This window comes from Rhincodon typus, chromosome 23 (assembly GCF_021869965.1).
Source record: "Rhincodon typus isolate 14 chromosome 23, sRhiTyp1.1, whole genome shotgun sequence".
Taxonomy (NCBI): domain Eukaryota; kingdom Metazoa; phylum Chordata; class Chondrichthyes; order Orectolobiformes; family Rhincodontidae; genus Rhincodon; species Rhincodon typus.
The window spans coordinates 1,557,238-1,568,924 of NC_063354.1; the positions used below are offsets into that span (position 1 = coordinate 1,557,238).

At 42.2% G+C, this 11,687-nt stretch overlaps 1 protein-coding gene across 1 annotated transcript in view; it reads right to left on the reverse strand.

The window, feature by feature from the left end:
- The window catches only part of stxbp4 (syntaxin binding protein 4), a 208,635-nt gene that overhangs the window by 99,953 nt on the left and 96,995 nt on the right, over nt 1-11,687 (reverse strand). The window contains exon 8 of the mRNA XM_048610619.1: nt 1,332-1,428. Coding sequence (XP_048466576.1) covers nt 1,332-1,428 — 97 coding nt within the window. The remainder of the gene's footprint in view (nt 1-1,331; nt 1,429-11,687) is intronic.

The following is an 11,687-nucleotide window of genomic DNA, read 5'->3' on the forward strand; positions in this document are numbered from 1 at the left end:
AGTAACAGTCTAAAAACAGACTCACCCCATATCTGATCTGGGGAGAACCATTCCAGTTTCTCTGGTCCCTCTATAGAACTGAAATTGCTTGTCTCAATATTTTCTCCTTACAATTATTCTAATTCCCTGATCCTTTGTTCGGGTGAATAGATTAAGACTGAAAGATCTATCCTGTGATGTGTTAGTGTTGTACAGTAATAAACACTCCCCCACTGTTCATTTCCCAGTTCAACTCTGCTACAGTAGACCACATGCTGAGGTGATCTCATTCAGGAGGAAGACAGTGTTGCAGTCACAGACTTCACTCTCAATCCTGTGATGTGTGTTTTCAGCAGCTCATTAGAAATAATGGGTCTCCCTTATGAATTTTTTCAATTGCAATAAAGTGCGGAGGATGTGAACTCTTAAAATTTCAATCAGTCATCGTTGTGTGTTTTTCATTCTGTGGCTGCCAGCCATGTGGAGTAGAGAAAGGGGGATAGGAGACTCCGACTGTAATTGAAGGAGGAAGGTTGTTGCTATATCACCCAGAAGGTACTCAGCGTGTGAGACTGTTTTCATAGCTTGTCTTCCATTGGTGCATCACGCCTACACAGCAAGCAACAAGTGAAGATCGAAATTGGAAATTTTTGCTTGTTTTCAGGCTTCGAGTTCTGGTGTACCTATTCCTGTTTCAAAAATGCCTCAACTTTAAAATTTTCATCCTTGTTTCTGCATTCCTCCATGATCCTGTCATGGTTTTCCTTCAGTTCTGACCTCTTGTACATCCCCAATTTCCACAGTTCGCATCGGTGGTCGTACCTTTAGCTCTCTGGGCCTCAAGCTCTATAATTCTGTCCCTATATCTTTTCACCTCTCTCAGTTTTTAAGATGTTACTTAAAACCTACCAATTTGACCAGGTTCTGATCACCAGTCTGAATCGCCTTAAGTAGCTGACAATCAAACCTTTGTTTAAGAACACTCCGGAGAAAGACTAGGGCTATTTTACTACATTGAAGGTGCTACATAAATACAAGTTGCTGTTGTTGCTGTGTAGGAACCCCCGCCTTGGCAGCAGTGTGAACAAGAAGCAAAGAGCAAGTTCTGTTTTTCTACTGTATGGGAGGGAGAGGAAAATGGTCAACTTCACAAGCCAGATTCTGCTGTCCACTGCGCCACCCCCACTCCTCTCGTAGACTAAGGGTAAACAGATTGGAGAATGGGTGCATTGTCTGACCACAGGTGACTGGTGTGAGGTGGGGGTGTAGGGTTGAAATGCCCTTCAGAAGGAGAGCTGGAGGTGAGGAGGTGGAGAATTACAGGGAGGGACTTAATCAACCGGAACACTGACCTCCGTAGGCCACTGTTCCCTTTGAGTCCACTTGAAGCTGCTGCCGGAGGCTTTGTTGCTGCTCCTCAGTTGGTTCAATGCCAAGATATCCGAGTGCCTGGAAAGGAAGGGTGAACAGATCAGATTCCAAACTTGGAAGTTCTGAGTTATGCGCAACAAGTCTTAAATTCCTTTGAAATTGACTTTACAAACCCAGTCTCTCCATAACCCAGTTATCCCCTCTCCACCAGTACCCACTTCCAAACTGCCACCATCCCCCATCTTATAGACATACACGTATCAGCCTGCTCACAATACGGTGTCCTCATTTAACCTTCAACTGAGCTGAGCTTTGGGACCCACATGTGGTCATTGCCAATAGTCCTGCTCTCTGCCAACCCTCCCTCTAAGCTTCCCCTCCTCCTCTAACATCATAGAATCATAGAATACTTACAGCACTGGAAGGTGCCACTTATCCTTTCATCTCCTTTTGGTTCTTGCAAGAACAAGTCACCTTGCCTTTTGCCTGTAGTTCTATTCTTTTCAGATAAAGATCCAATTCCCTTTGGAAAGCCTTGACTGCACCTGCCTCCACCACACCCTTAGGCAGTACATTCCAGAGAGTCATAAAGTCATAGAGTCATACAGTACGGAAACAGGCCTTTCGGTCCAACCAGTCCATGCTGAATATAATCCCAAACTAAACTAGTCTCACCTGCCTGCTCCTGGCCCATATCCCTCCAAATGTTTTCTATTCATGTATCCATCCAAATGTCTTTTAAACATTGTAATTGTATCCACATCCATCACTTCCTCAGGAAGTTCAATCCACACACAAACCACCCACTGTGTAAAAAATTTGCCTCTTACGTCTTTTCAGAATCTCTCTCCTCTCACCTTTAAAATATGCCCACTAGTCTTGAAATTCCCCATCTTAGGGAAAAGACAAACACCATCAACTCTGTCTATACCTCTCATTATTTTATAAACTTCCATCAGGTCACCTCTCAACCATTCGCTGCTTAAAAGAATTTTCTTCATGTCACTGTTGCTTCTTTTGCCAACCTTAAAGCTGTATGCTCCTGTTCTTGATCCTTCCACCAATGAAAACAGTTTCGCCCCGTCTACTCTGTCTCTCATGATCTTAAACACTCTATCAAATCTCTCAACCTTCTCTTCCCTCAGGAAAACAGTCCCAGCTTCTCCAATCTATTCACTAAAGTGAAGCTTCTTATCCCTGAAACAAATTTCATGAATTTTGTCTGCATTCCTTCCGACATAGTCACATCCTTCCTAAGGTCCTGGTGTCCAGAATTGGATGCAATATTCTAATATTCTGGCCAAATCAGTTTTGTATGCTCTCACTTTAATAAAGCATTCTGTCACCCTTCTAACCTTAAATTTCTTTACACTTACCCATGGTACAACCTTGCGTTGCTACTTTAGACACTGGAGGGATTCTATGATTCTAAGTGGTGCCCAGAATTGGACACGGTACTCTAGCAATACTACGGTGTTAGGTAGAAATCTATGCACATTTCCAGGCAAAATCAAGCAGATTTCGCTCAATGACAAAATAAATGAAGTAGCCAATTCAGACAGTAGACAGAATGTAGAGGTTTCTCTGGGCCCACTAGCACACAGCAAGTACACCCCACTAAGTTATTTGTGAACGATGCTGCCACACACAAATGTCCAGCTGATGTGAGGCAGACCTGATCTCATGTAACAGAGATCTTATTCCATGCCAGGATTTCTGTGAATGAAGGGTGTGTCTTAGTCTGAAAGAATTAAAAGGAGTTTTTATTTTCAAGACTGATGTAACGTAATGAATAACAATAAATAATAAGTATAATGTCTGGCCACATAAACTTGAGTGATAATTCTCTCCCATGAGCTCAGATATAAACTCTAAATTACTTCTTAATGTTTCTGTAATATCAGACTTTTTAAAAAATTCATTCATGGGATGAGGGCATCTCTGGCTAGTCCAGCATTTATTGCCCATCCCTAATTGCCCAGAGGGCAGTTAGGAGTCAACCACATTGCTGTGGGTCTGGAGTCACATGTAGGCCAGACCAGGTAAGGATGGCAGTTTCCTTCCCTACAGGACATTAGTGAACCAGATGGGTTTTTCTTGGCTATAGACAAAGGACTCTTAGCTATCATTAAACTCTTAATTCCAGGTTTTTACTGAATTCAAATTTCACCATCTGCTGTTGGCAGGATTCGAACCCGAATCCCCAGAGCATTAGCTGGCTCTCTGGATTAACAGTCCAGTGATAAACCATGAGGCTGTTGCCTCCCCAATTTACATGCAGAGTCCATTCAGGCAATGCAATAACATCAAAAGGTGAGGGAAAGGTAGGGGAAGGGGGAAAGATCTTCAAAAGGCTTTTATCCCTTATTTTCTATCCGGAAGTGTTCTTACACATAAAGGACCAATTCTTTCTCCCATCACCAAATCACTGTGGTTTTTTTTATCCCATGAACTGCCACCATTAAATCACCCATGTTTCCAACTGGATACCAGGGCAATGAAAACCATCAAAGGTCAGGGAAAGGTTGGGAGACCAGGAAGGGGCTAAATCAAAATGGAGTTGGAAGGGGAAGTAAAGATATAGGCCAGACTAGGTAAGGATGGCAGCTTCCTTCCCGATAGGATATTAGTGAACCTGATGAGTTTTTTCTGACAATCAACAATTATTACGACAATCGTCATCATGAGACTCTAAATTCCAGATTTTTTATTGAATTCAAAATCCACCATTTGCTGCAGCGATATTTGAACCCGGGTCCCCGGAATATTACCTGGGTCTCTAGAGTAACCGTCTTGTGATAATACCACCAGGCCATTGCCTCTCCATCTACACCCTTACAAGATGCCTTGCAGAAATTCATTCAGGCTCCTTAGACAGCTTTTTCCAAACCCACGACCATTTCCATCGAGAAGGCCAAGGGCAGTAGATACATGGGAACACCACGACATGCACGTTCCCATCCAGGCCGCTCACCATCCTGACTTACAGAGTAGAGATAAACAGCATGGAAACAGACCCTTTGGTCCAACTCGTCCATGTCAACCAGCTATCCTATATAATTCTAATCCCATTTGCAAGCATTTGGCACATATCCCTCTCAACCCTTCCCATTCATATATACCCATCCAGCTGCCTTTTAAGTGTTGCAATTGTACCAACCTCCACCACTTCCTCTGGCAGCTCATTCCATACACGCACCACACTCTGCGCAAAAAAGTTGCCCCTTAGATCCCTTTTAAATCTTTCCCCTCAGTTTAAACCTCTACCCTCTAGTTTGGGACTCCCTCACCCCAGGGAAAAGACCTTGCCTATTTATCCAATGCCCGCCCCTCATGATCTTATAAACCTCTAAGTTCACCCCTCAGCATCCAACGCTCTAGGGAAAATAGCCCCAGCCTATTCAACCTCTCTTTTTAGCTCAAACCCTCTAATGCTGGCAACATCCTCGTAAATTTTTTCTGAACCCTTTCCAGTTTCATAAATCCTTCCTATAGGAGAGACACCAGAATTGCACACAATACAATGTTGAGGGGCCTCAGCTTATCAAATCTTCTCAGAATTCATCCTTCTAACAGTAGAGATGAACATCATTCCTCCACTCTACACCCTTTGGACTAGCACATTCAAACTTTGCACTCAAACCAAAACAGCTTATCGACACTGAATGCTCCTGAAGACATGTTATCAAAATTTTTCATCTTGTCTTCATTCAGACAATGCAAGAATATCAAATTTCAAAGAGAATACAATTTATACTACAATTTATAACAAAAGGGCCTGATCAGTCGGCAAGTGGACTGATTAGTCGAGAGATAGTAGGAACTGCAGATGCTGGAGAATCTGAGATAATAAGGTATAGAGCTGGATGAACACAGCAGGCCAAGCAGCATCAGAGGAGCAGGAAAGCTGACGTTTCGGGCCTAGACTATTCCTCAGAAATTGAAGAATCTGAAGAAGGGTCTAGACCCGAAACGTCAGCTTTCCTGCTCCTCTGATGCTGCCTGGCCTGCTGATTAGTCGAGACTTTGACTATGGGGAATGCATTGGGAATTGGTTTCAGTACGCGCCTCTCCCCGCTCCCTTGCTTTTGTTTAAATGAAAAACATGCAACATCTGCATATATTCTGTTTACAGAGGACAGGGACCTGTGAATGACTATGTTAGCTATGAGTAAGTCGAAGTGAGCCACATTGTGAGTTCAACCAACAAATTGGAAATATATTGTCATTCCTTCACTGTGGCTGGGTCAAAATCCTGGAATTCCCTCCCTAATGGCATTGTGGGTTTACCTGCTGTGGTTCAAGAAGGCAGCTCACCACCACCTTCTCAAGGGCAACTAGGGACGGGCAATAAATGCTGGGCCCAGGCAGTGATGCCCATTTTCCATGAATGAATAGTTAAAAAAGAAAGCAGAGTGAGGTACATGGATCTTTTTGCCTCAAAATGTACAGCAAAAAATTAAGTGTTTTTGTTTATCTATCAGTATAACATAATAGTCAAAGCTGGTATAAAACACCAGGAGATCAAAGATATTCGATCCAAAAATATTAGAACATGGAACATAGGCACAGGAACAGGCCCCTTTGGCCCACAATGTTGTGCTGAACAATATCCTTCTCTTCCTGTAGCTCCCTACTATCCTCATGCTTGCTCAGTTTTTACCCTTCACTCGTTCTCACATTATTTTCTTGAATATTGATGATAAGACATACATATTGGTGATGCTGTTTCTCTTGCACTCATCAGGACAAATGCAAGGCTGCCAAACTTCAAACCATCATCACAACTTATACTACAGGAGAAAAGTGTGCTGACTGGTTCACAGCCAACTCTGATTAGCTAAGGCGGGATAGTGGGATAGAGCTGCTGACTGCCAACAGCAGCAAATGTGCAGGATTGGAGCCAGCATTAGGTGAGGAAAGGACATCCAACAGTTGCTGCTGGGTGGAAGAACAGCTGGTGGACCCAGGATAGGAAACTCTAGTTCCTGGGCAGTTCCTTGAGACTGAGAATGACTCTCTTCCACTCTGGAATTGTGGATCCTGAGGTGACTGAACGGTCCAATGCTGGATCTGCATGCACACTCACCGCTGGTTGGGCAGGTGGTGTTTGAAAAGGCAAGTGGGTGGAATGCTCAGGCTTACTTGTGCTGAGCAACTAACAGGCAGGGTTTTCAAGCAGACTCAATTTCCATAATCATACAGACAAAAAGCATCAGCACTCCTGATTCAGCCCTCAATCCTATTTCTTGTAGCATTTCTGAATGGTGAGGAGCTGGAATTCTGGGGGAGGAGAGAAATTTCAGGGTTCCATTCACAGAAATCATGAAATTGCAGTAGACATCTATTAAAGAGAATTCCAACAACTGATGGGATGTGGTGGTAAAATCAAAATACTGAAATAAGAATAATAAGATCTGAAAAAACACAACAGTTCATAGAACATAGAATAGTACAGCACAGTTCAGGCCCTTCAGCCCACGATGTTGTGCCGACCTATTATCCTACTCTAAGATCAATCTACCCTGCATACCCTACATTTTACTATCCTCCATGTGCCTATCCAAGAGTTGCTTAAATGTCCCTAATGTATCTGACCCCACTACCACTGCTGGCAGCGCATTCCACACGCCCACCACTCTCTGTCTGAAGAAACTACCTCTGACATCTCCCCTATACCTTCCTCCAATCACCTTAAAATTATGCCCCCTCATAATAGTCATTTCCGCCCTGGGAAAAAGTCTCTGGCTATCCACTCTATCTATGCCTCTTATCATCTTGTAAACCTCTATCAAGTCACCTCTCATCCTCCTTCGCTCCAATGAGAAAAGTCCTAGTTCCCTCAACCTTTCTTCATAAGACCTGCCCTCCAGTCCAGGCAGTATCCTGGTAAATCTCCTCTGCACCCTCTCTAAAGCTTCCACATCCTTCCTATAATGAGGCGACCAGAACTGAACACAACGTTCCAAGTGTGGTCTAACCAGGGTCTTATAGAACTGCAGCATAACCTTGCAGCTCTTAAACTCAATTCCCCTGCCAATGAAAGCCAACACACCATACGCCTTCTTAACAACCCTGGAACATTATTTACCTGGAACATTAATTGTGTTTCTCTCCATAGATGCTGCCTGTACCTGCTGGGTTTTTCCAGCTTTTTGCTATTGTTAATAGAATAGTGTTCTCTTTCTCACAGGAACTGGAAAATGTAAGGGGTGGATATTATGCTCCAGGAGTATAAAACAATTTAGCTTGTATCTGAAGTGACTGCATTCAATTCTGAGCAATGCATGTCAGAATGGATATATTTTCATGGGACAGTGCAAAGTTGATCAAACAAGGTGACATCAGAGCTAAAGGGATTAAATTGTAAGTAAAGGTGAGACAGACTGGTCTCACATTCCTTTAAGTATCAAAGTTAATGGGGTTGCAGTGTAAAAACAGGACAGTTCTTCAGAGAATTTCAAAATCACAACATGTAAATATAATGTCATAATTTCACTACAGGATTAAAACAAAAAGAGCACCAAAACTGTGTCACTATGTAGAATTTATTAAACAACTCTCAGGGAGAGGCTTACAGAAATCATTCCATAAGTACCCATTCACAAATTACATGCTCTGATGACCTTCCATCTTATAGAATGTATAAAGTATTAAAATTCCCCAACATGCTTCACAGAAGCATTACAATGCAAAAAAAGACTCTGAGTCAAATAAAAAGATATTAGCTCAAATGATCAAAGGCTTGGTCAAAAAATAGATTTTGAGGGATGTTTTAAAGTAGGGAAGCTGGAGAGGTGTGGAAAGAGATTTCCAGATCCTGGGAACAGGCAACTGAAGTCATAACCACCAATGGCGGAACAATTAAAAGTGGAACGGAGCAAAGCCCAGAATTACAGGAACGCAGATATATCAGAAGGTTGTGTGGTCAGAAGAGACTGAAGAGATAACAAAGCCTGGCAGGTATTTGAAAACAAGAATGAGAATTTCAAAATCAAGAACTGGCATATTTTATGTTCACCCGCGAAAGTAAATGGGGCCTCAGTTTGACATCTCATTTAAAAAATCTCTTGAAACTTTGCTACTGGATAATGAATGCATTGTCCAGGCCACCCTCTCCATCACTGTTTATGCAGCAGGAATATCCTGTGGTATCTCAGCTGGGCACAGTCCAAGCTCACATATCTGTCAAAAATAGGATCATGAGTATTTTCTAATAATCCAATGAAAAGTTTAACCAAAGCTCCAAGTGCCTACTCAGATGAACATATTCCCGGATCACTATTTCAACAGGGCATTATACTAGGTGTCTTGCTCAGTCTTTCTCCCTTAACCAATATCACTAAATTAGATTATATGATCATTTGCTTCTTTATTGTTTGAGGGAGTTTGCTGTGTGGAAATTGACTGCTACATTTCCTACAGTACAATAGTGACTACAAGTCAAACAGTAGTTCATTGATAGCTTCTGTGATGTGTACAGAGTACAAATTCATGTCTTTCTCTTTTAATATGCATTTGTTCATTATCTTCACAAGGAAGCAAAGCTGAAAGCTGTGTGGTTGGAAAAAACCACATGGAATTGTATCAATGTCCTCATAAAACATATTTTTTGCCTTGCTAATTGATTGCTATGGTAGTGGCTTGTTATAGTTCACTCTGAGTCTGTGTTGTCGTGTTAATGTGTATGTTGTAGTCTATAGCTATGGATAGAGATGGCTGAAACTCCAATGTTCCTTCCATCGCATGGCTGAACAGGAATCTCTCCCACTCTTACCACCTGCCATTGGCATGTGTTGGGAGGATTTACAAGTTGATAATCCATTTGGCCACATTTGAACACACTTTTCTTCGCCATTTAGTCCTGGAACAGGATTTGCTTTTGACTCAGAGGCAAGGACAAAACCCACTGTGTCACAAAGCTTTCTAATTGCTTACTGTGCAAATATATCAACACTGTGACTGGGGTGTACAAGAACATCCAGATCCCTCTGAATATCAATGGTCCCTCGTGTATCACCGTATAAAAATGTTACTTTTCCCACTAAAGTCAATCACTTCACATTTCTCCATTTGCCACATTCTTGCCCACTCATTTAACAGGGCCTTCAGCAGCAGGTGGCAATGGTGATGGAGGGAACTGAGCAGATGAGCTGAGCGGTTCCCCAGGACAGTGATGGATGCCTCACAGTGTAAACAGCTCCTTGTTATCCTTAATTTCCCTTTCTGTTTGTAACAACCGAGTGCCAGTGTAAAAAAAAAATCCTTGCTTCATGATTATTGGGCTTTCTGTGTTTTCACAGCTCATGTTACTTCAATGTCATTATAAATGGTACAGAAACACAACACATTGCTTATCCTAGGTAAAATCAGAATGGTTGCCCTTAACATCAAAGCAGCATTTGAGGAGTGTAGCATCAAGGATTCCTGGTAAAACCAAAGTCAATGGAAATTAGACAGAAAACTCTGCATTGTCATATCTAGCTTAAATGAAGGTGATTATGGCTGTTGGAAGCAATAGGGTCATAAGAAATAAGAACAGAAGTTAGCGTTTGAGTCCGTCCACCAATAGGCTCATGGCTGATCTGACACTCCTAACTACCACTTTCTGTTCTCCCCGCGTAACACTTCATTCCCCGACTGATCAAGAATCTATTTCAGCCTGAAACATACACAAGGGCTCTGTCCTCACAGCTCTCTGTGACAAGGAGTTCCAAAGACTCACAACCCTCTGACAGAAGAAATTCCTTGTCATTTCAGTCTTAAATTTGCCCTCTGGTCCTACACTCTCCTGTGAGGGGAAACATCCTTTCAGCATTTGACATCCTGTCAAGCCCCTTAAGAATCCGATATGTTTCAATGAGACCACCTCTTATTCTTCTAAACTCCAGTGAGCAGAGTCCCAGCCTGTTTAGACTTTGCTCAGAAGACAATCAACTTACATAAGACATTACCGGGGATCATCTTGGTTAACCTTCTCTGAACTGCCTCCAATGAAATAACATATTTCCTTAAATAAGGGGACCAAAACTGCTTACACTACTCTAGATTATCTTAGATCCAGAAACTGTTGTAAGAGTTAGGTTTTTATTTATAGGAGGACAGGCAGGAAAATGCAGTTAGATCAGCATCATCCCGTTAAACAGCACAACAGGTTCAAAAGACTGAATCCTATTTTGAAAGCCTCCTACTTCTATACCTTATGCTCCTCAGAGCATTGTCTTAAATCTAAATATTTTCAGCTGTTCCTTCAAAGACTTTCCCTGTATCATAACATCAGAAGCAGGGATGTTTGTGCTAGTTTCACAGTTTTCAGTACCATTCACAACTGCTCAAATACTGAAGCAGTCCATGTTCAAATACAGCAAAACCTGGACAACATCTGCATTTTAGATGATAACTGGCAAGCAGTATTCATGCCACACAATGCTTGTCATTAACAAGATTGAATCTAACCAACTCCCTTTGATGTTCAACAGCAGGACCGTCAGTGAAACCTCCATTAACATCAATATCCTGGGGCTTATTATTGACCAGAAACTTAGCTAGACTAACCGCAGACTAATACTGTGGCTGGAAGAGCAGGTTAGAGGCTTGGATTTTTGAGGTAACTAATTTTCTGACTCTCCAAAGTCCATGATCAACCAGCAATAAATTTGGAGTATGATGGAATGCTCTCCAGTTGCCTGGATGGGTACATCTCCAATGACAATCCAAAAGCTCAACACCGTTGAGGACAGAGCAGCCCTACTACAACCATAAGCATGTACTAGCTCCAGTATTCACAAAGGAGAAGCACAACATTGATGGTGAATCTAGAGAGGGGGTTATTGATATTCTAGGGCATGTCAACATAAATAAAATCATAAATCACACAACACCAGGTTATTGTCCAACGGGTTTATTTGAAAACACATTCTTTTGGAGTCTCGCTCTTTCTTCAGGTGATAGTGGAGAGGCAGTATCAGACTCAGAATTTATAAGTAAACTGATGAGGATGTTTTAAACAAACCTAACATACTGTTAAATCTTTAATCAGACGATTTTAATTAATTAGTATGTATATGTAAATCCCGAATTCCTTTCAAGTCACTGTCCTGAGAGAACTAAAGGTTTTATCTGCTCGGTGACTCTGTGTTGTTGTATATCCCAAAGTCCGCCTTAGAGGATGTTTACCCGAAGATCCGAGGCTGAATGCCCATGACCCACTGAAGTGTTCCCCCGCTGGGAGGGAACATCCTTGTCTTGTGACACCACGTAACAATCGCCAGACAGAGATGTATACTCTCACACACACACACACACACACACACACACACACACACACACACACACAC